Source organism: Eulemur rufifrons, chromosome 1, assembly GCF_041146395.1.
Source record: "Eulemur rufifrons isolate Redbay chromosome 1, OSU_ERuf_1, whole genome shotgun sequence".
Lineage (NCBI taxonomy): Eukaryota > Metazoa > Chordata > Mammalia > Primates > Lemuridae > Eulemur > Eulemur rufifrons.
Genome location: NC_090983.1, coordinates 78,966,935 through 78,992,571, shown reverse-complemented (window position 1 = coordinate 78,992,571; position 25,637 = coordinate 78,966,935). Strand labels below are relative to the sequence as shown.

The window sequence follows — 25,637 nt, the reverse complement described above, 5'->3', positions numbered from 1 at the left end:
TTCTCCAAATCAGCAAGACTGTTTTGCTTTTCTATTATTGAGATGTTCACTGGAGTAGCACTTTTAATTTTTTTCACAAACTTTTCCTTTACATTCAAAGCTTGCTAACTGGTGCAAGAGGTCTAGCTTTGGTCTATCTTAGACTTTGACATGTCTTCCTTACAAAGATTAATCATTTCAAGCTTTTGATTTAAAGTGAGAGATACGTGACTCTTCCTTTCACTTGAGCATTTAGAGGCCATTATAGAGTTATTCACTGGCCTAATTTCATTATTGTTTTGTCTCAGGGAATAGGGAGGCCCAAGGAGCAGGAGAGAGACAGAGGAATGGCGAGTTGGTGGAGCAGTCAGAGCAAACACAACATTTATTAATTCAGTTCATTGTCTTATATGGGCATGGTTCATGGTGCCCAAAACAATTACAATAAAAACATCAAAGATCACTGATCACAGATCACCATAACAGATATAATAATAATGAGAAAATTTGAAATATTACAAGAATGACCAAAATGTGACACAGAAATACAAAGCGAACACATGGTGTGGGGATAGTAGCAACAATAGACTTGTTCAATGCAAGGTTGGCACAAGCCTTCAATTTGTAAAAAGCACAATATATCCGTGAAGTGCAATAAAGTGAAGTGCAAAAAACAAGGTGTGCCTGGACTTTTATTTTCTTTCTCCACCAGGCATTTCCCTGAGGAGTGTGTGTGTGAAAAATGGTGACAGGCTAGGTAAAATAATATTGAGTTATTGCAGAACCAACTTGGCATCTTTCATATGGTTTAATAAACTCAGTAGGGGCCTCTACTTTCCCTTGATGCCATTCACCAGCAAAACTCAGTTTCTACTAGGCTGGGAATTAATAGTTTCAAGGACTGGCTCTGGGAAAGCAAATGTTTGTGAGTGAAAGAAACTCAGAGATATTGGAGACAATCACGTGTACCAGCTCTGCCAAGTACTTGTCAGTAGCCAAGTCACACAGATTTAGGTAAGACAGAATTATGTAATAAGAGATCTGTCTATATGTAGCAGGTCTCCCACTAAGTAGCAGGGATACTAAGAATATAATCTACTGCCAGGAAAGAGAAAGAGCAGGAACTCAGGGGTGACAGCCCTTCAAGCAACCAAGTATGGTTTAGGGTAGATACTCTCCATCACTGCGCAGGATCAGGGTACCAGCTAGCTGTCAAGGATAGGAGATAAATCTTAACAGATTAAATCAGTACTAGAGGCAAGTAAAGAAGATAGGGAAAAATGCCAAGAATTGTCAAGTTTGGACCTAGCACTTAGGCCTAACTGGCAGCAGAGATTCAAAGTGGCGTGTTCACCAACTTTGAGCCTTGAGAGGCCCACTAAATTTTCATTCTCTCAAGATAGTGGAAGAGAGGCGCCTGACTAGCTCTGGAGTTAAGCTAAGCCCAGGAGAAGAGTTGGTCTTGATTCTAAGATAAGCCAAGGTAGGAGAAAATCGGCTGGGTTGTTAGGCATTGTCAGGTGTTGCAATTTATTCATAACAAATGAATTATGTAGTTATAACCAATGATTAATTATTATCACCCTAAAGAGGTTCACATTATTGGAATTATAGAGATTTAACTTGTCTTTCAAGTTTAAGCCATGTTTCTTCTATATAATGGAAATAATGGCCGATGAGAAAAATGGAAATGATGTCAGTGGGCACCATCAAAGGCTATTATCTTTTTTTCTGTACTGATATAAACCTATCTTTGAAAAAAATGATAAAGTACATTAAAATATCTACAAAGGATAAGATAAAGGATAGGAACACAAAAAGGAAATAAGAGTATACAGCAATCGAAAGGTCACAGAGTTCCAGTCTGAGTATGAGAATAAAACACTCCATGTAAAACACTGTTTAAAAATCTGTGAGTGTCTAGAGATTTCTCTGCTTCTGATTTTCTTTTTTTTTTTTTTTTCTTTTGAAAGCTAAAGGTGAAATGCTGCCCTGTTACAAATTTGTTTACTAGAAGCAAAATTGACCAAAACAAAAAGACACTGTCCTTAAATTGAAGTTTAAAGTTGGAACCACATAAAAAGACAGTCTTTATAAATCATCAAGTTGGCATGGCAGGGTAAAAGACAGGAATGTACGATTAGGCAAACCAGAAGTTTCTCTGCTGTGATTGCCCTTGCTCTTCAGAGCTCGTTCTTCCTCTTTGACTAGTAGCCCATGGCAGTCGGCTCAGCTGAGGAGGTCAGCACCCCAGCAGCCCAAGTCTCAGGAAGAAAAGACAGAAACATGTAACCTGAAATGACACAGCCGCTGATGCAGCTTGTTGCTCTGCTTGCTTATATTTTGAAGTATATCATGTGAGCTGAATTGCAAAGAATAACATTCGACAGGATGAAGGGTTGCATACACTAAAGAGAAGGCAAGATTCTTGGTGAGGCAAAAGTCTGAAGGACAAGTGCCTTTAGCATCAACTGTAAGTCTTCCTGTATAATATGACCTCAAAAAAATTGGACAGCATTGCATAGCCAGTAGAGGGACAGCAAACTAGGTGAACTGATTTAGTTGGGTTGCTATCTAACATGCTTACTTAGGAATCATTTCTGATGACTTTGATTTGAATAAAGTGGGACTAATTTCTTTATCCATCTGTACTCTTAGCTGGATGTTGTGGGATGGAACAGTCCAATAGAAAGAGTGCAGTAGGTTCTAGTTTATGTTCCTAAAAGGAAACATTGTGTATCAGTATGGGACCGGGTAACTAGCTATCTAGTATCTACTTACTTATTACCTTTGAGCCTCAATTTAGAAATCAGTGATACATATTTAAAAGGCTGGCTTTGTTGGTCAAATGACATTTTGAATGTTGGTAAAAAAGAGATATTTATTGTAATAGTAATCTTGCCAGGCCTACAAAGGACTTAACACAATGTTTTGTCCATAGAAATTGCTCAAGAAATACTCATTTAAACTATAGCTCAATTTTCTTATCTTCCAAATGGAGGTAATAATTTCCCTTATATTATACAGTGCTGCTGCTTTTACAAAACGAGATTATATGCATAAATATATCGATAAACCCTTTTGAAAAATAAAATGAACTATTTCATTGATATTTTTATATTCAACTTAACATTTATCTCATACCTGCTATAGACCGAGTAGTATGCTGGTCTTTCTGATTGAGAGAATGAAGTGGATATGGTCTCTATTTTAAAAGAAAAATAAATTGCTTCTCTTTTTAATTTACTTCATTCATATTGAAGATTTCATTGCCCCATTGCTTTTCACTACTGACACATAGATTAAAACTCATATACTTTTAACTTTTCCTGTATTTTTTCTTGCTTCAAATTTTTCATCTTCTGATTGGCTTTTAATCTAAGATTAGGCTGGGAGCAGATCATAATCACATGGGAGCTTTTCTCAAACTGCAGTCCCCTCTAAGATTCTGCCGTATCCCTTTGGAGTGCTACCCAATGCCTATAATCACTGCAATATGATTGGCTGTCATTTACAGGTGTGCTTCCTTCAGGTGTGTTTAGGGGTCCAAAAAAAGTAGATATCTTCTCTCTAGAAATATCCCTGTTTTGTGGTTAGAATGAATTTCACCTTGTTTGCCATACATTGTACACTCCCATTATTAATTGCAATTGTAGGAAATCTCTTCACCCTTCATCGGTATCATCAGGAAGACTTCATAAACCATGTGAAAGTGGTTTGTCTTAAGCAGAAATTTTAAATGGCATTTCATAGTATGAAAAGAAAAAGTATTCTATGTTAAGTTAATAAGAAAGTTATTTTAATATATATGTTTTAAATACTTTCCAACCCCAAGTTCATTGGTTTCACCAAGTCCTGCCAGCCTCCATATATTATTTTTTTTTCTTTAACCTGAGACCCCCAAATTAACTTCGCCATAGCTCCCTGCAACGTGTCCTATTTCCTGAGAAAAAAAAAACCCACCAAATTCCTGTAAAGGATACTTAATAAATATTCATTACATTCCTTCAGGAACTTTGCCATTAAGCTTCTGTTGAGCTTGTGGCCATTTCGAAAATAATCGCAATGGTTTCTTTTTTATTGCTGCTGAGTTGGGTGTGTCTTTCACTGTGGCTGGATGAGGAAAATAAAATCAGTGGTAAAGCCACAAAGTACCAGAGACATTTGAGAATATGAAATAGGAGCAAAATCATATTTTCTTTTTGATTACAATGTAGGACTCTCTATTTAAATAATCTCTATTTACAAAGAGCAAAAATTTTTGCCTTCTACACTATGAAAAATTTTATTTTGAAAGGTTATTCCTTTCAAGTTTTCTGTGTTAAAAGTGAGCTATCTAGTTTCTGTTTTAAGAGTTTATATTACAAAATTTTTGTGTGTTTAAAATTTTTGCTTTTAGCATATGACCGAAATCATTGTTTCCAAGGTATGTTTTGCACCTGTTCATATCCTATGATTTAAGCTTCTCATTCCTCATTTTTGAATTGCCGATGATTTCAAATCCCTATCCCCAAAACAATATAATGACCATTCCATGTTACTTTATCTTCAAAACATTCCCACTTGGTCCTGTATTTTATCAGCCTTCACATTTCCCTTAAAATATCTCCTAAATGAACCACAGAGGAGTCTCCCCTAAATGCCCAGGATCACGATTTGGGAATCATTACTCTATGTGACTGATTTCTCCCCAAACAAATGCTTTGATCATTTCAAAATGATGGCCCTTGCCGAGAGCACTAATGAGCTAACTCGTACATTGTGGTGTGTACACAATGGAGGATAAAAAATGGGCTCGGAGTTAGACTCCCTCTTTATTCATCCAAGGGGAGCATTAGTGAGAGAGTTATTTTTAAAAAATTAATACTATTTTGGCAGCTTCCCTCGATTTGAAAATGAAAAGATTTTAAGTAGGTGACCAGCGAAAGGGCTTTCTCCTTTTCTGTGTAGATTTCTGCAAAAAGCAGAAACATGAAAATTGTTTCTGTGGACTTTGCAGTGTCAGGGAACTAATGGCACCTCACCCACTAATGACCAAGAGGCTATTTCCCAGCCCCTTCCACTTAATGTCCCCAAAGATAAACATCTGGTTAAATAATAGCCTGAATGTCTTTTTCAGATATCATGCTAAATGCAAACATAAGCATTTCACTCCTTGGCTATTTCTTTGGGAAGCTCATTTGTCTGCGTAAAATGCCTTCAGGAACAAGGGGAAGACGAGGCCAAAGGGAATAAGAGAAGGACTATAGTCCCCACTTCCCTTTTCTTTCTCCTTGACCCTGACTGTTCTCACTGCCCTTGGTAGGTGCATTAAGGTGTGAGTCATCAGTCTGAAGCTCTAAAATCAGAAGGCTGAGGCTTCCACTTTAGGAGGGGTCTTTTAGGGTTAAGAATTCAGGGGTTCTTTTGATGCTAATAACAGCTAGCATTTATTGAGCACTTATCACATACCATTTGCTCTCATAAGCACTTTAGAAGTATTAACCCACTGAATCTCCACAGAACTCTTAGGAGGTAGAGGCTATCTTGTAGGTGGGGAAACTGAGGTACAGAGAAGTTAAATAACTTGCCCGAGGTCACACAGATTAGTGATGAATGCAGTGCTTGAATCTACTAGCTGCTACCATTGTGATTTTGTAAAAATTATTCTCTCCTAAACCACATATACAATTCTTCTTGTATTCGACTGGTACTGAAGGATCTGATGGGGAGGTGGGACTTTTCATGATGTAGATTGATCGCTGAGAGTTCTGGTTGGGCATTTATCCAAGTAGGTGTAAGAACAGCCTGGTCCCTTTCTCTTCCTTTCGTGACTATTTGAGGAAAACTTTCTTTTCTTGTAAGATGTTACTCTTAATTTGTAATCATTTTTTATTTTTATCAAAGTTATACATGAAGTTCAGACATTAGTCTGGAAAGCTTTTGAGTAAATATAGCATTCCTCTGGCTTTGCCGTCTCCCTACCCATCAACCCCACTTCTCAAGGCAGGAGCCTTCAACAGCTTAGCTGTTCTTTGTTGTTTCTTTTTAGTATTAACCTTCATTTAAAAAAATACTACACATACACTTTTTTTCTGATTTGTCTGTTTTGGGCATTATGTACTAACTTTGTTTATGTTAGTTTAATACTCTCTTACATCCCACATGTTCTTCCCCTCCATCTATTGTTCCATTATAGTTAGATCACAATTTTTGTTTTTATCACTAGTTGACATTATTATGACTTTCTAATTATTTCTAGCTAAGCCAAGAATAATTTTATACATGTTTATAAATATATATTTTATACATATTTATATATATAGTCCTTTTGTGTTTAATTTTCTTACATGGAGTTAAGGATTGCTTAGTATTAAATTTACTTACATTTTGTCATACCTACATCTAATTTTTTCCAAAGATACCAGAAAATTTGTCAAAATCCTATCTTTTCGCCAAACACTGAAGCATTAAATAATACATTGTCTCCTTTAAAAAAAAAAAAATCTTCATCCCATTGCTCTTCATCTTCTTGCTTCAATTTGGATTGACGACTGTTGGCCTAACACACAGCCGTGAACATGGGACTTCTCGCTGTTCCTATGTTCCTATGCCTTGTGTCTAATGCTTTCTTCTTGGTCAGATTCTCCATTTTGCTGAAGCACTTCCCTCAGTTGCTTCCAAACAAGGATGTAGTGGAAGTGAATACATTGAGTCTTTCCATATCAGGAAATATCTTTACTCAATGCTATCTTTGATTGATAGTTTAAAAGGCTATTTAATTTTAAGTTGACGATATTTTCTCCTTAAATTTTGAAAGCATGCTTTACCATTCTGATTACCATCCTTTTCGTGTATGGCATCTTTCTTTCCCTCCCTCCTCCCCACACCTTTTTGAAAGATTTTAGAATCTTTTCTACATGACCAGTTCTAAAACTCCATGAACCAACTTATCCACTTACTGTACTGGACACTTGGTTGGCTCCTCCAATCTGAAGGATATCATATCATAAAATTCTGGGTTATTTTCTTGTACTTTATGTGAAAATTTTTTTCCATCCATTTAAAAAAATTGTCTTCCTTTTGAGTTTTCCTATTAGGCAGACGTTGAATGTTTTAGATTATTCTCTTATCTCTTTTTTCTATGATTCATCTTTGTTTTTACTAATATGTCTGGGTAACTTATCCTTGTTTTCCTCCAGAAATTCTGTTGGTTTAAATTATATATTTATTTACTTATTAATTTTCTAATGTCTCTTTTGTTTATATTGTTCCATTTTTATGAATCCTTCATGTTTTCTTATCTCTTGATAACATTGCTAATAAGCTTTTATTTTAAAGTTTTCATCTTTTTTTGTACTATTTCTGCTTACTTGGGGTCCCTTTTTATGTTCACTTATTTTGATATTCCTATTTCATTTCAAAACTTTTCCTAAGGACTACAAGCTTCATAAACACAGAGGATACTTTATTCAGGATGTTAGAATAGTGCATTATACATAAACCGGTGCTCAATAAATATCTCTTTAATTATTGGTTAGTAATTAATTAATCTCTGATAACCCATCCTTGCCTATTCACATTTTCAAAGGGGGCATTAAAATGCTGGTTGGAATCTCGTGTGTTTGGAGCAGGGGGACTGGACTGACAAGCTTCTCTATGGAACCATCATACAACAAGGCCAACTTTTCATTGCGGATATCCGAAGTTCAGTATCTATAGGACTTTGGAGCAATTCATGCTACTAGAAAAGACTCCTCCAGTCTTCTGAATAAAGGGATACATTTTTCCCTTTAGCATTTCTGGGAGAATGATTCAGAATAGGAGCTGAAGGTCTCATTGTTTGTGAGGTTGACTTCAATCCCCTAGTTTGCAGACGACACTCATCTTCTCCCTCTGCAATGCCAGGTGACCTTGAGTCCAGACTCCAGAAGCTTCCTGATTTAATATTGTCTCTTGCAGGTCTGGGAGCTGTCACCTGGCTATGTACAATAGATAAGTCAGCTTGTGAGTCTAACTTTTCTGAACGATGGCCGTTGTAGAGAATTTTGACTATGTCTTCCATGGTACCAGGTGCTATCAAGTGATAAGCTTCTTAGAAGTTCTGTAGGGAAAAGGGGACTTGCTAACTTTTTGGCATTAATACCCCCATCCCCCACAACCACAAACACAGGTTATAATTTCTTTTGTTTTATAAAGTCATTATATAATTCTTTCAAACAGTTTTTGTTTTCCTAAAATTTCTGAGACATATCATCCACTTTTTCTCATGGTCTCATTCTTCATGACTTTGTAAAGATAACATTTTTATTCTTTTGCTGTGATTTCAAAAGGATTTTAATAGGTAGGGGAGATTAAAATGTGTGGTCAATCTACACTTTCCCCTAGAAATCTGTCCTGGCATCTTTACTTCAACTCCAATAATATGTAGAACAGATAAATAATTCTCAGTGATTTTCTAGTTCTAGTATTCACCAAATAAAAAACTATAACATTAGTTTTGAGTGGGTATAATGGTAAAGTATACACACTTTTAGTCTATTCCTCTTCCTGATTTCCAAAGTCTTGCTATCATTGTTTCATCTTAGATGATATTCTAGATGATTATAAAGATATTTCATCTGAAATATGATTAAAATAGAAAATATGCACTTGATTAGATGTAAAATAATTGAATAGAAGTCTCATAAACACTACCCATATCTTGCTCTGCAAACCGTGCAATAAAATAAATGGTCAGCTGATAAGTTCCTGTTGAATATCTGCTTTGAGAGGCAGTAGATTCAGCATAAAATCTTTGGAGTTGGAATGCATGGGGTTTTGAATCAGATGAATGTGGGAGACTATGACCCTTACAAACTATGTGATTTTTTTCCCACTTGTCATAGATTTATCATCTATGCAATGAAGGCAATAATCATAACTACCTCACAGCAAGGACAATAAATAGTGTTAAACAATACTGGCTCTATATCTCAGTCTAGCTCAACTTCTTTCAAAGCTGGATTTAGGTGATTTAGGCGACTAGATTTTTGTCTTTGAGCTGGTGAACTAATTAGATTTAGATTTAGATGATGAGACTTTGGACTTTTAGCTGATGCTATAATGGGATAAGACTCTTGGGAATCACTGGCAGGGAGGATGTATTTTGCATGTGGGAAGGATGTGATTCAGTGAGGGCCAGAGGTGAGATTGAGGTAGGTAGAATTTGAAGATAAGCCCAAGACTCCTACTTCCTCATATACATGCCTGTATAATCCCATCTCCTTGTGTGTTGAAAGATTTTTCTAAAAGAATACTTGCAAAGTCTCAGAAGGAAACGGAGTTTCCTCAAAGAAAGAAAAGAATCATTTTAAAAGAGTTTGTAGAAAGCATGAAACAATTTTATAAGTACGTTGGCCTAAGGTTAATTACCCATTTACTAGAGCTTATTTGCCCTTTTACTGGAAGGACTGCTAGAAGAGGAATAATACAACTGGTATAGGGAATATAGGGGAGATTGTAATAATAAGGGTTTACCATGTGGTCTAAGCTGTATATGTATTACTTTCTTTATTTCTAATGCAATAGTATGATAAATAATTACTATACCATGCCTTATTTTACGGTTGAGAAAATAGAGGCTTCAAGAGTTTATATAATTTGCCCGGAGGGCAAGTTATAATAGAACATAGGGCAGTCTAAAATAATATTCTATATAATCATGTAATGCTATTTAAAAGCAGAAATATATCAACCTGTATCTATATCCATATCTATACTTTTCTGTATCTATATATCTTCTCAGTTTTCCCCTCTAGAAGAGGAACGTAAGCTCCAAGTATCATATATACTACATAGATCAAGGAACTAGTATCCAACCAGTATCAGTTATTATATTTCTATATATAGATTAATGGGAGGGTCATTTTAAAAATTCAACTTTATTTCAGTAAAAATAGATATCAAATCTCCTATAAGAAATTATGGAAGTCCATCTGGAAAAAGGCTAGCAACTGACTTGGTTTATATGTTGAAAAGCATAAGGAACATGTTTCTAATAAAATACCTTGGGGAAAAGCTGTTGAAGATTGTGGATAATTCAGAGAAATAGTAGGCCACGTGTATAAGGAGATACAAAGTTTAAAAAAAAGAATCCGATATTACAGTGTCCCTATGGACACACCATGCTAAGTACTATTGATTTAAAAATGAGTAAAAAAAAGATGGTTTCTACCTTCAAGAGTCTCTCCATGGGTCACCTGCTTTTCTACATTTTCAATAAATTAGCTGTATATGATTCTTAATATATCCTTGAGATGTGATAAATCATGAGGGAAATGATTTGTTCAGGGAACTCTGATAGTTAAATCACAGCACAGTAATCAGATTAAGGAGTCTTGGATCACTCTATCCATTCTTTTTCTACTTTCACCAGAAACTCCTGAGATAATTCCAAATTCAGTTTCACATAATATTTTTTCAAACTATATCAATTTATCTCTTCTTTGAATAGTTCTCTTTTATGAATACTCTAAGCAGGTGGTGTTAACCTGAAGGTAATGAGGGGTCCATCTTTTATAAAAATGTGCCGCCTTTAAGAATTTTTTTTTGACAGGAAAAAAATGGCAGATTTTCCCTCATAAACCGTATGTTCTTATATTTCTGATATCTGGAATCAACAGCTTGCCAGAAACATTTCCAATCAAAAGCCAGACTAACCCATAAAGGTGTCCAAAGAAGTCTGTTCTGATTACTGAAGATGTTGAACTAGTCTTGACTTCAAACAGTAGATATTTCTACACTTTAGTGGTATATGACAGCTCTATTCATTCCACAATGTCAAATTCTTTGGTTTTGGCCATTGGGTATTTATGCACTTCTGGCTAGGGAAGCAGAGAAGCCTAATTTGATTCTAGAGCCAAAAGTTTTTAGGCCCTGTTCCTTTGGAACTTGGACTGGAGGATTTTGGCACTGCATAAAGACTAGGACAGATCAAGTAGTCACACATAACTAACTGATTCAACAGAGCATATTCAGAGAGAAAGATCATGCCTACACATTGGACAACCATTCTCCAAGGCACACTGACAACTCCCTGAATTCAATCACCCTTAAATAAACACACAAGGAAAGCACGGTTTTAACATACCTTCCGGCACTGCCCTCCAATGCTGCCTGATTGGTTTTAGTGCCATAGGCCAGGCTGCAGATGCAGCCATTACTGTTGTTCTTACTTATGTCTGTCTGCTGTCTGCTAACAAGCATTCATATGCTTTGGATCATTAAAGTCACAACCTCCTATGCCAATCTATTCCTCTCCATGGGTTTGCTGTAGATTGGAAAAAGAGATGCTATTTCTGTTTCTTTTTCTTTCCATTAGGACCTCCAGTCAGGGTTATTTCTGAGGTCTGAATATCATAGTTTGCACCCTTGCCCCCACTGAAAAATTGTGTTCCCATTTAGCTTGTTCTTTTTGCCTGATTTATTTCATTTGCTGTTCTATGTGCCTTTTCAATGCAAGGCAAGTGATTTGTGCTGGAACTGCAACAGACAGAAAGTGCTATAACTTAAGCTGCTTCCTGATGCCTCTGCAATCTATGAGAGGTCTGCTGTACTTATACCCATGGTAAATATCTTCTGACAGACTCCAGGTGGTCGGGATTTTCACAATCCAACCCATTTCAGTGTTAGAACTTGTCATTTGGGGCTCTGTGAATTCTTCCCTTTTATCTTACGGTTGGTGGCAGGTTGAGTACATTTGGACATCCACATGTACAAGGCCACATATGTCCACAGGTATAATCAAAGGTGGAGAAACACAAGTTTCCCTTTCGGGGAAGGCACAGAGGACAGATATTGTACGCAGAGAAAAAGAAAAAAAAAATTGTCACTTGTAGTATTATGCAGGCTGCCCATCTAAACCCATCATTGCCTGGCACCTACACACTAAGGGCAAGAATCCAGCCAACTTGCGAGTGGGCACCATGCCATCTGAGCAGATGGGCATGGAAGTCGGCAGCCAGTAGACCATGTATGTGCATCAGCGGTGGGTGTTGAGGGCATGATTCCCAGAGGAGAATGTCCTAACAGCTGTCTGGCCTGAGCCAACATACTTACGACCAAGGAAAAGTGCCACCCTTCAATCCTGCTGAGTTGGATTAACCTTCAGAACCAAATCTGCTTTTGCAGCAGCAGAAGGTGAGTTTGGGATCTCTGAAAAGCTCAAGGAATAAGCGAAGAAAGGAAATTGGAAAAATACAATTATTAAATATTGACTAAAGATGCTGAGGGCATTCAATATGCTTATGTTAAGTATTTGACTGAAAGTCTGTTAATTTTTAAAAGAGTATCATAGTTATTAAAAGCGTTGCCTCCCACAATGCTTTTGGAAGTGACCTTTCAACACCAGCACACCATTTTCACTGAGTTAGTGCTTTTGTGCCTTTGCACTAAGAAATAACAATATATGAGAAAAGTGTCTCTAGACCACAGACAGCTGACAGTGGGTAGACATCTTTGTCGAACTTCACATATCATGGATTAAACTTGATATATTGTGGATCACAGCTTTCAAAAAAAGGAAGAATTTCTTTAGTGATGGAAGATACGCTTGAAGAAGTAAGAAGTAAATTCAGTATTTCAATATAAGCCCTTGTGGACAATGAAAGAAAAAGTATTTTTTTGAGACTGAAAATAAAGCCTCTTTCTAATTTGTTGAGAATTTCCAGACAGTTAAATATCATGAAATTAGATATTGGTTGTTTCTGCCCAACATAGCCAAATGGTGATTTGACAATGTTTTGTTTCATTTGGTTAAAAATAAGCAGGCCATTTGATCATTTTAATAATTCAGATCTTCAATAATTGTTTATTTGTTTTCTATTTTGCTTTCTTATGAGGTATTCATGAGATAGTTTTCTTGGTATTGTTCTCTGTTGCCAATCTTTTTATTTAAAATTTAACATATGACTTGCAGTGTGGAGAAAATGTCAGTTTGGCTCAAGTGTTCTAGATTATTCATCTATAGTTTCTTGATCTACTCCCTAAACTATTTCCTTTTGTTTATACCAACAGAATAAGTATCTATATTATGGGTAGTAAAAGAGATAAGTTATTTTATCTACTAAGATTAGGAACTATAGCTGCAGCTTAAAAAAATTATATAATGCCTTAGATCTAATACCATTAATAGTAGTATGAATAGAATAAAATGTTCATGTGTCTATTTTGGCCCTCAGTTTCTCATTGTATTGACTTAGAAATTTATGGCTAAACATAGGTGATTCTACAGAGAAAAAGAAAACCAGGTGAACTAAAAATTAAGACAATATATGAATGCACTTTGTATGAAAGAAATGTAGATAATTATATTACCCAGGTATCTCTGTGTTGGCGGCTCTTACTGTTCACAAGAGCCTATTTCAAGACTAAAATTGTGGTACGTCCAGGTTCCATATGAATGGCAACTCTCAGCCCGAGAAAATTCTTAAAGACAAACATTCTACTGAATGTATCCAAAAAAGATAAGAGAGAAGTAAAGGAAATAGTATTCAGCAATAAACAAAGAAATGTGTGTACTATATGCAATTAGTTTTTATTTAAAGAGGAAGGTCCTGAGGCAGCCTGATTTTCTTCTTGCAGGAACAGGTGTTTGGGACTAAATAAATCAGGGAAAGAATGTGAAGGTGTTAGAATCCTTCCCCCAAGTGTTTCCCTTTGGCTATCTGGGAGGTAGGAAAATGTGGCTTAAGCTGAATTTGACTCAACTTACCCCAGGACTGAGAGGCTGGTGAGCACTGCACGTGGCACAGATGCTGACCAAGAAATATCGAACAAATTTTAAAAATAGTGATAAACTTTAATATATCCTGAAGAAGCTTTTTGAATCATTCTCTTTAATTTTTTTGCAAAGGATAAAAGAGATAAAAAGAGAGTATCAGCTTTCTGATTGATAGCATACTTAGAGGTTTAGGGAAGAGCCAAAAAAAAAAAAAAAAAAAGATTTGCTTACAGGTCCCCACCATAAATTAATAAGGACCCAAACAGAAGAATTTGGTCTTCCTTTGGTTTATGACATTACCTCCCATTAGGACAATGAAGAGTTACATTTAGGTAGTGTTAGAATAATTGTGGGACATGGATAAATTTCACGTGTGTCCACAAATAGTTAAAATTAGAAGATTAAAGGCACGATGAGGTAAAGTCCTCCCATCTTAACTATCCCCTTCTTTTCTCAAAAGCTGTTGTCTACCACATATACATGGATTTTTTAAAAAAATAGCCATCATTTAGGTTGATGTTTATTATTTTTAAACAACTAAATCATTGTGAGTACAAGAAATATTGGCCATGTCTCCACACTCCAAAAAAAAAAAAATAGCTTCACCAACTTTCCTTAATTTCTGATTGTAATAAATTTAAGAAATAGAATTTGGCAAAACAAATGAAAATTGGAATGTAAGAATTGGGATACACCAAAAAAACCTTTTGAGAAACTGTGAAGCTAAAAATTAAACTTACCCACAGATTTATTTCTGTTTTTCATCCAAGTATCCAGGGAGGCTGCTAATGGGAGGTATGCCTCAGAGAATGCACATGTCTGTGAAAATGTTGGAACAAACTAGTGCTTTTCTTCAAGTGATTTTATTTCAATTCTAAGCCACAAGATATAAACTTTCATCAAAAATGGTAATCTATTTAAAATCCGAGCTATGTGGAATGTTTCATGTTTATGTATAACTTTCATAGTAGACCCTCCTACACAAGGAAAATAATATGCCCAAATTCTGTTATTTTTACAGTCTGTAATATATCACGTCCTAATCCCACCCATCAGTTTCATATTCTTTAAATAGATAAGAAATGAAAAAGGAAGCAAGAAGAAATAAAGGCACTTTGAAAAAGTGACTTTTTAATTCCTCTTTTTGGAGGAAAAGATATCTGAAAACTTGAATTGTGATGCATATCCTAATAACAACAGAGAACAATTTAAAAGAAAATATGCATTATATATTCTGAATACTATATTCTTTCACTTTGCTTTGCACAATTAGAAAGCTAAGTACCTGGGGAGGGGCAGAGCAGAAGTGGAAAAAGAGAGAGTGGTGGGTGGTGACAAAGAAGGAAAAACACAGATTTTCAGCAATATTGGGTTAAAAGAATCCAAATCAGAAGACATTTATATTTCAAGTTTTTTCAATGGTAACTACAAATCATTCCTATTTAGAAGACATGATAATTCAACAGGAAGATAGCATCATTGAAAAAAAAAGATTGCATTCACACACACAAAAAACATGAGGCCTGACTTTTTTTTCTTCTCCAAAGGAAGGATTACCAGCAATTCAAGTGTTTATTAGGAAAGCTCAGTTGCTTAAGATACAGAATACTATGATTTTAAAAAGTCACTTAATACATAACCATGTCAAAAGAAACTCTTAAGTGACATTTCTAATAAATGTCAGGAAATTTTGAATTATCAAGGCCTCTTTTTGCTAAAATATTGGAAGTAAAATCAGAGGTAGAAACTCATGAAATTTTCAAATGGGAATTATAATATGACATTGAAACCAACATTTTATAATCTATAAAAACTAGCAAAATAAATGAGGCTGTGAATACTTAAATATATGGTAGATATACACATATGTCAACTTATGTTTAGAGGGAGAATCTATATACTATTTAAAAACATATGGAAACAAAAAAGAAAAGATATACATAAAAATAATAGTTAAAGTTTCCTCACAAGAAATGCTTCTGTAATTAAGAGAGAAAATAATTTATTAAAATCAAGTTGTATTAAGTTACTGCTAATATTATTACCACTATTCAAGCTTTCAAAATTCAAATATTAATTAACAATCTGGCAAAAGGGGAAAGGACCTAAGATCAAACAATGAAGACCTCCAGCATTCTGAAACTTATCTAGAAGCAGTTTGCAGAACAAAATGTAGGTTTTTGATGTGAGTTACATTTAAAAGTTCTGACATTCTTGAGACAGAATAGGACTGTCCAAAGTCAAGTACTCTCTTTGCAATACTAGTAGCAGAGATATTTTATAATATAAATAAACAAGTATATTTTGAACACTTATTAAAAATTACTGATATATGAGCATACTAAATATGAAATGTTTTCTGGCTAAAAATGAATGTTTCATAAGAACATCTAATGTCTTAAGCTAGAATATTTCCCAAGAGTGTATTCCATAATAATTTGTAAAATTATCAGATCTTAATAATATGCTATGGGTAAATGCTTATATAAGTATTACAAAATTTTCTGTTATTTATACTGTGATGTAGGAAAACCTTGCCTCCCTTCAAACCTACCTCGTGAGATTTTTGTTGGTATTTCAATTAAGTATATCATGTAAAGACAGCTTGAAATAGCCGAACTTTTCCTGATATCCATGCAAAGAAATTAACATTTTGGATCCAGAATTTCCTAAATCATAATTCTCAGTCAGCATAATCTGATTTGAAATGATCATATATTTCTTGGCCTAATGCTTTACTAAGAAGAGCATTAAAGCAGAAGACAAGTGATAAAAGCTCTCTTTTTGTCAACATTCTCATAACTCAGTTGGACATGATAGATTGGCTAGCTTATTGATTTAGGAATGATCAGCAGTATTATTATCCCTAAAGGAATATTAAGATGATATATAACAGATTTGAAATCTGATTTCTAAGCTTCCCATATCAATGTGTACAAATTTATAAGTTTAACTTTCTTTAAATTTCTACCTTAGAAACATCCTTTTATGCATACAGAAGGTCTCAACTTTTTAGTTCCCCAGGAATTTAGTGACTGCCCATATGTATAAGTGTGTGTGTGTGTGTGTGTGTGTGTGTGTATAATAGCACTACACACTCATGATGCTGAAGAAGCAATAAATTGTAATAGTTGAGCTTAGATCTGGGTTAAATATCACCTATGCCTTTTATTAGCTATGGATTGTCAAAGTTACTTAAATTGTCTGTGTCTATGTCTGCACTTATAAAAAGGGGTTAATATTATTGACCTCTTAGAGTTTTGGTGAGAAATTAAATATGCCAATAAAATGCAAAAAAAATAGTACAATGCCTGGCAAACAATAAGTACTCAATAAATATTAGCAGATCATATAATCTTTGTATAATTTCTCAAAACAAGAAATGTCCTTCCATCCTGTAACTCATCTATTCTTATAAGTTGACTATAAGACATGTATGTAAACTTTTCAGTGGGTATTATAAACCTTAGCATAATGAATAGTAATTAGGAGTAGTAAGTTCTAAATGCATAGCAATATAAAATTAATTCTTATTTTTAAGAAATTTAAGTACCATATATACACATATATACATATACATATATACACACATATATACATTTTTTTTCTCCCACTGCTGAGAAGAAGCTGAAACATCAGTGGATAACAGGTGTAAAGTTTGGTCTCTAGGATCACTCCCATTAACAAAGCATTCTGCTCTCTGTGTCCTTACGCATAAGACCTTTCATTTTGACACAGAGAATCAACTGTGGTTATCTTATTTGGCGGCAATAATAGCAGCTGTAAAATTCTCTAAAATATCTGATGGCTCCAAGAAATAGAAGTTTATTTTTCACTTATATGACAGCTAGAAGGAAGTCTTCTATAAAAACTCTCTCTGCAACTTTTCTCTAAAATTATTCCAAAATAAAAATTTACTAAAGCAAACAAAGTGAATGTTCCTTGCCTATATTTGTCTTCCTCCACATGGCAATTCAGGGCCCAAATTCCTTTTATCTTGCATCTTCATGGGTCCTTGTTCAGTGTTTACTCCCAGCCAGTATAAAAGGAGAGAACACGGAGGGAAACCCTCCCTGGTTAACAGCCGTAGCTGTTAGCAATCCTTCCATCCGCCTCCCCAAAGGAGACATCTAACCGTCCCATCCAGTTACTGTACCAAGCTCAAATTCCAGAATCTCTGGTGATAAACAGCTCTCTCCATAAGTCCAAGTCACTCTGGGAGGTTAAATGATTTAGAACTTGAAATACAAACTTACCCTTACACTTTCCCCACCGCATCCACCAGGCAATGGAGGAGCAAGAACATGGTAACTGGAAACAAACAAACAAGCAAAACCCATTCTCATTTGTAAAAAGAAAGAATGGTAAATAGCCAACAGTCACTGGACCAAAACGATGATTAGATCCTGCTGGGCAGACCCTGTGAGACAACTGCCCTGGAAGTAGAGTCTGTCCCTGGCTCTGCTTTCTGGGAGAATTCCCCATGTCTGCTGTTCTCCAGGGTTGCTGGCTCTGCTTTCTGGAGGCTCTTCCTTCTCCATTGTGCTCCATTGGCCACATCTGGAATTGGACACTGGGGAGAATGGTCTTGGACTCGCACTTCCTTCATAACCCAGTTTTGGAGGAATAAATATGGGGTTCCAGGATTGTATGAAGTCATGCATTTTTTAGGCCAGGCTTCTGGTTTCTCTGGTAACATTATTCCCTCAAAATCTTCGTAGACATTGATTTAATCCCTTCAGTCAGTTATTATACATGTGCCAGCAACCAGAGCCAAAGACAGCAAAGTCCTTTTCTAGATTATTTTCTAGAATTTTCTAATGTAGTATTCAGGCCTGCTTTATTTTTTTAAATTTTCACACTCATCTCCTCTCTCTTCTCTTTCTCCCCCCACCCTTCACCCTTCTTCCCTCCTTCCCTTTCTCTCTCTCCCCATGTAAAATATGAAATAGTATTAATGAGAGTTTCTGATTATGTTAAAAAACAGTACAAGATTTAATTATAAAGTTCCCTCTCTTTCTCTTTTTGTTTTATTATAGAATATGTCTTTATGTCCCTTAGGAGAAAAAGCTTCTTTTTATTTGCTCCCAAAACACAAAAAATCATGAAGTATTTCAATATGAAATTTTTTGTCCCAGTTACTTTTACTGGATTACAAATCACCCTGAAACATAGAGGTGTAAAACAATGATTTTATTATGTTTAGAGTCTGGTCAAAATTCAGACAAAATGCAGCAGGCATAGCTTGCTCTGCTCCATATGCTCTAGGCCTCCGCTGGGAAGCTTGAAGACTGGGGGGCTCTCAACGACTGGGAGACCCTCAGGCTTGCTTTATGCTCATGTGATAAGTGGCTGGTGCTGGCCCTCTGCCAGAAAACAATGTGAGACCTCTCCATGTGGACACTCTGCGTGGGGTGATCTGGGCTTCCTCAAACGTGAAGACTTTTCCAAGAATGAGTGTTCCAACAGAACAAGGGGGAAATGCATGCTACTTTTGTACTCTAATCTCTGAAGTGATAGAGTGGAACTTCTGTTGTACTTTTTGGTTGAAGCAGCCATGAAGGTCTACCTGGGTTCAAAATGAAAGAACATAGATGCCACCACTTGAGGGGAAGGTTGTCAAGGTTACATGGTAATGAGAGCATATGAATTTGAGGGATTGTTGCAGCCAGCCATCTTTGAGTACACGTTTTATTTAAATTAGTCAATGTCCAAAGCATTTACTTCTTATTTTATATCTACTTTATTCGCCTTGAATGAATCTGTATGTGGTTATTTTCATGTGCTCTCGTACTAAAGCATGCCCTATTAAGAAAAATAATAAAATAGTATTAAATGTTAATATATTTACAGATATCCCGACACAGAAGGAATCATTCACAGCATGTCTTAAAAGACGTCATTCCTCCATTGGAACAATTGGTGAGTGATTATTTCATTGTTCCTGATCTACTGATACAAAACAAATTATCCCAAAACTTAGCAACTTAAAACAGCACACATTATTATCTCATGTTTCTGTGGGGCAGGAATCCAAGCATGGTTTAGTAGGGTCCTCAAGCTCAAAGTCTTTCAAAAAGTTACAATCAAGTGGTCAGCCAGAACTGCGGTCACATCTGAAGGTTTAACTGAGGAGTGTCTGCTTTCAAGCTCACTTAGGAGGTTGTTGGCAGGGCTCAGTTCTTCCAGGTTTGTTGGCCATTCCTTGCCACGTGGGCTTCCCCAACATGGCAGTTTGCTTCTTTAGAGCATGCATACTGAGAAGGCAAGAGAGGGAGAATCTGCTAGCAAAATGGAAGTTGCACTCTCTTGTAACATAATTAGCAAATTACCATCTCATAAACTTTGCCACATTCTTTTGGTCAGAAGCAAGTCACTAAATTCAGTCCATACTCAAGGGAAGGGGAATTACATAAGAATGTGAATAATAGGAAACAGAGATTATTGGAGGCCTACTGCAAATATTGACAGCTTTTTGTTGTTTAAGGGGAAAAAATTAATCCTTTTCTGCAAGAGCAGGACTTTTTTTTAAATTTTTGTGTATTGTTATATTCTAATGATTAGAAGAATGCCTGAAACATTGCAAACAGGCATGAATGAATGAAGTATTAGAGATCTCTTAAAAAACATATAAGCCCAAACTTTCTGACATGTTCTGATACTTCTTTCTTTTAATGACTTTGTTTTTGACAAATACAATGTCCATACTCATTCATTTAGCTTGTCCTTCTTGCTATATTTTACATTGGCCAATATGCCTCCAGTCCATTGGCTTACAGGACACTGCACCATGATGACTTTATTCCTATGTATTTCCACCCCTGTTATCTTTGCATTGTCTCATCCTCAACACCAAAAATTTTTCTTTTCTTTGTTCAATTTTCTTATTTTCTTTTGCTTTGCATGTTCTAGATCCCTCATCTTCACTCTAGATATTATTGCTCCATTATTCCACTTAACTGTAGGGTAAGAATTCCTCAAAAGAATTATCTACCTTTGCTTTCTCTAATTTTTCCCCTCTCTTTATCTCCTGAACCATCTCTATTTAGGCTTTTACCCCAACCACTCCCCTCTTATACAATCACTAATTCCCTGCGTATTGTTAAAGCCATCAGTAAATTCTTAGTTTTCTCCTAGATCTACTGATCTATCTGAGCATTTATCTCAACTGATAACTCTCTTTTTGAAACATTTTTCTCATATGGCTAACAGTAAACTACTTTCTCATGGATCTCCAGCTAACTAAATGGCCACGTCTTTTCCATTCCCTTTGCTGGTCCCTCTTCATTGTGGAGCTCAGATCTTAACTTTTTATCTTTCTCTCTCTAGTCATTCCCTAGCATATCTCATTCTGTGTTACGGCTTTAGATACTGTGTTATGCTAACCACTTCTAGATTTCTGTCTCCAGCATGGACCACTGCCTTGAACTCCGGCACTGTATATTGTGGTATTTCCACTCACATGTCTATCATATATCTCAAACTTAGCACATCCTAAATGGATCTTGATTTTCCCCCAAACCTGTTCTGCCAATTTCCCCCATGTCACAAGATGCTAATTCTACTCCTCCAAGTGCTTCAGTCAAAACTCTTAAAGTCATCTTTCACTCCTTGTTTCTCTCAAAATAGAAACTTGAACATCAAAGAACCCCGTTTGCTCTATCTTCAAAATACACCCAGAGTCAGTTCATGTCTCACCAGCCTTCCTCCGTATCATCCGTGACCTGATTTATTGAAATAGCCTCCCTAAAGGACTTCCTGCTTTCACCTTTCTCTCTACTGTTAATTTCCAACACAACAGCCAGAGTGATCTTGTTAAAATGTAAATTAGATTATGTTCCTTATCTCAGTCAGTTCAGCACTGTAACGGCATACCACAGACAGGGTGGCTTATAAACAACAGAAATTTATTTCTCACAGTTGTGGAGGCTTGAAGTCAAGATCAGAGTTCCAGCATGGTCAGGTTACGGGGAAGGCCCTCTTCTGGGTTGCAAACTGCTGACGTCTTATATTTTCACAGGGCAGAAAGAGAACAAGAGGGCTCTCTGTGGTCCCCTTTAAAAATTTGAGACCTTCAAGTTACACTAATTGATTAGATTATGGTACGTGCTTGTCAAGATACAAGAATTTGCTATTTAACTCATTTTCTTACATCATTAAAGTCCCATTTGCAGTTTCAAAAATGGTGTTAGGATTTTTATTTAAAAATGAAGAATTGCTTTTTATATACATTAAGTTGCTAAAATAGAAGTGATCTGCAAAAACTATTTAATCTGAATTTCGGGGGTGGGGAGCAATATGAGTGAGGACAAAAAAATGTTTTAATTTTTTTCCTCATGTGTATTTAGGATTATGTAATCTCACATTTTGGGAAATGGACAGTAACCTGCTTTCTGAAAGGTTCCTGTGGATACTTCTTGAGCTGTGATGATAGCAAAATTATCTTTCAGCAATTGTGTCCTACTAAGTCTCCTCTTAAACATTAAGCCTATTTTCTTTTATTATAAAATAGGGAAAAATGTGATGGGGAATTTGTATACACTGATGGATTGTACATTATTGTTTTATGAGCCAGAGTTAAATGGTAAAAACAATTAAAACAGTGATTATTGATCTCCCACACTTAATCTTTTGACAAAGGGGATAGATAATATCAGGTTAGCTCCTTTTGATTGTATATTATTTTCTGCTTTCTTATTGTGAAAAGTGATAGGTTTTATTTGTGGAAACCGAAGTAAAGATTAGAGAATCGATGATTTTAATTGTGTTATTTTTTTCTTCCAAGAGATAGGTTGACATTTAACTCAGTATTTCAAGTATCATGAAAAACATGGATGTTGTAGAATTGTGTTCTTCACAGAACTTGTTAAATGCAAATATCCTGTTTTCTAAAGGATGCAATGCAAGTGTGTTTGAGTATTTTCAAGAAAAGAAAACAATGCTGTATGAGGTTAACTAGATATCAACTACATCTTGTTAACAGTTTACTTCAAATATAACTATTTTACTTTTGAAAGTTAAAAATAAAATGTATTTCCATAAAAAAATAAATAAAATAAAATAAATAAAAAGGTACTTACTAATCCCATTCACGAGAGCTCCAGAGCTTAAATTACCTCTCAAAGGCCCCACCTTTGAATACCATCACCTTGGGGGGTAGGATTTCAACATATGAATTTTAGGGGAACACAAACATTTAGTCCATAACATCACTCCTTGACTCGAATCCTCCCTGGCTTCTGGTCTACCCCAGGTAAAAGCTGAAAAATGTCCAGCAGTTTAGCAAGCCCTAGAGGTCCCAGCTACCTTTCTGATCTCACCTTCCCCTTTCTTCTCCTGGATGATTTTGCTCCAAGCAAACTGCTATCCTTACTTCCTCCACAGGTCCATTCCACCTGCCTCTTCCTCTGCCTATTACAAAATAATTTATTGGGTTCCCAAAAATTTGTGCATCTCATTTGTTCATTTGCTTCATATCTTTGCTCTGATGTCAACTTTTTTTTGCTAGGTCTTCCCTAATCCCTCTTATAAAACAAATGAACAAACAAGAAACTCCACCATTTCCATCCACACTCCTCTCTTACCTAATTTTCTCTATAGACCTTACAACCATGAGGCATACTACACATTTTCTTTTTATTTGTTTATCGTCCCCCTAGAATGTTAGTTCTGTAGGGGCAAGGATGTTGTCTCCTGTGTTTATTACTCTATTCTCACGATTATAAGGATTGCTGGAACATGGTAAAGAGCCATTAAGTATGTGCTGGATGAATGCATAATGGAAAGTTAATGGCTTTTGTTTTCACTTCTATGCTTATCATACACAGGTCTATACTTGTTTACTTTCCTTTTATCTTAGTCTATGTCTTTAAGCACTAATTAGTCATTTGTTCTAGGATGTCTCAGTGTCATCACAGACATGAAATCTCCCAAATTGAACCCTTCATCAATGTCTTCCCAAACTGCTTCCCCTGTTCATTGAGCCCATCTCGATTAATAGCAAGCATTTTTCTGGGCTTAGAACACATTTGCTTTGGATCTTTGATTTTCCCCATGACCCTACCCGTAAGTCACCAAATCCTGAAGCAATTTCTCCACAGTGGTTGTGGTGCCCACGTGCTTCTTTGCACACGCACATCCTCGCCCAGGCCTGCAGATGCTTCTGATCTCACCTGCCATGGCCCTTCGTTCCTCCACCAAGCCTGGGCAGCAATTCCAGACCAACCTTCTTTAAACAGTACCTTCATCATTTCATTTTCCTTGTCAAAACTTTCAACAGCTTCCAATTTTCTACATCACCAAGTCTACAGACCTCTCTCCTAGCCCCTGATTTATTTTATTTATTGTCTACTCCCAAATACATACCCTCAGGCCAGGAATAGTAACATGATTAAGGCATGACTCTTACCCTGAAGGAACTTGGATTTTCTGTAGCAATTATAGTCCCTTCGTCCCAGCACATGTTCTTGTGTTGTTTTGTGTTGTTCACTCTTATTTCATGGGTAATAGACTTGTTCCATGGCTCGACTGTAAATGCCTTGAAGTTAGAGGCCATGACTTGTATTTTCTTCATTGTATTGTACTTCCACTTATATTGCTTTTGGCACTAGTGCTTGCTCAGGAAAGACATGTTTGTCACTTGATGTAATAATAAGATATTAAAGATTTATTAAAATCATGTTGCTGATTGCAGATATTAATAAATATGTGCCTGCTCTTCCTAGTGCAAGCTGATTTTATAATATAGTTAGACACAAAAATACGTTGTTTTGAAAATTAATTATGTGGATCTCAACTTAGCATTTTCTCTGGGAAGTATTTCTCCGATTCCTCAAGCTTGAATTACGTAGCCTTTCCTCGATCTGTCTCCCAATAGCAGCTTGGTCTTGCCTGCATCCCGGCACCATCACACTAAAATTGCCTGTTTCCTTTTCTATCTCCCTTATTCAGCTTTAAGCTATTTGAAGGGAGGGGTATACTTTATTCATTGTTTTACTGTTAGGACTTTGTATAAAGCCGGGCACACTGAAGCTGTCCAGCAAATAAGAAAATCAATACTTTATTTGTTCTGTAATCCAATTTTGCATAAATTGGGATTACACAGCAAATAAAGTACATAGACATAATTATAAAGAGCTGCACTTCATAAAAATAGCACATGCAAAGTTTGGTCTGAAGTATTTGATGAAACATGGGAAAAGTTAGACCGAAAATGGGGCTAGGTGTATGTCTGCATTTGTGTGTTTATGTGTGTCTACATAAATATATATGAACTATATTTGAACAATGCCTTAAGGTATCCCAATTTTTTGCATAAAATATAATTTTGAATTTTTAAAATTCACATTATTGCTATTATTTAAATGTAAGTAATAACTATTATGTAATTTTTAATTATGTACCTGCTATGCAATTAACATAGGCTAATATCAGAGAAATCATTACAATATTAAAAAATAGTTTTCTTAATTTACCTTCCTAACATTAAGGTTTCTTGTTGATTTACTGGCACATAGTAGGCCGTCTAGACTCTGCAGCCTCAATTCTAAATAAATGAAACTCATTTTGAATATCCCAAATTATAGATAGTTTATTAATAGCTAATAGATCCATATGCTCAATATTCTAGCCCAGATAATCTTGGAAAGGTGACAGTAGGAAGTACTGCTAGATAGAAGCAAAAACAATAATTTTGTAAGCTCTTTAGGTTGCAATTTCTCTAAATATCTCTGTCTGCATATGTGTATACTTCTCTGTCCTCTCTTTCTCTGTTTCTCTCTCTTTCTCTGTTTCTCTCTCTCCTTCTCCCTCTCTCTCTTTCTCTCTCACACACACAGACACCGTTTATAGAACCAAAAGTTCTATAAACTTTTGGAACTACCAATCAATTTACTTCCCAATCCCAACTTGGGTTTCC

General features: G+C 35.8%; 1 protein-coding gene across 1 annotated transcript in view; it reads left to right on the top strand.

Moving 5' to 3' along the window:
• ARHGAP15 (Rho GTPase activating protein 15) overlaps nucleotides 1–25,637 on the top strand; it is a 565,257-nt gene that overhangs the window by 24,436 nt on the left and 515,184 nt on the right. The window contains exon 2 of the mRNA XM_069473002.1: nucleotides 19,574–19,642. Coding sequence (XP_069329103.1) covers nucleotides 19,574–19,642 — 69 coding nt within the window. The remainder of the gene's footprint in view (nucleotides 1–19,573; nucleotides 19,643–25,637) is intronic.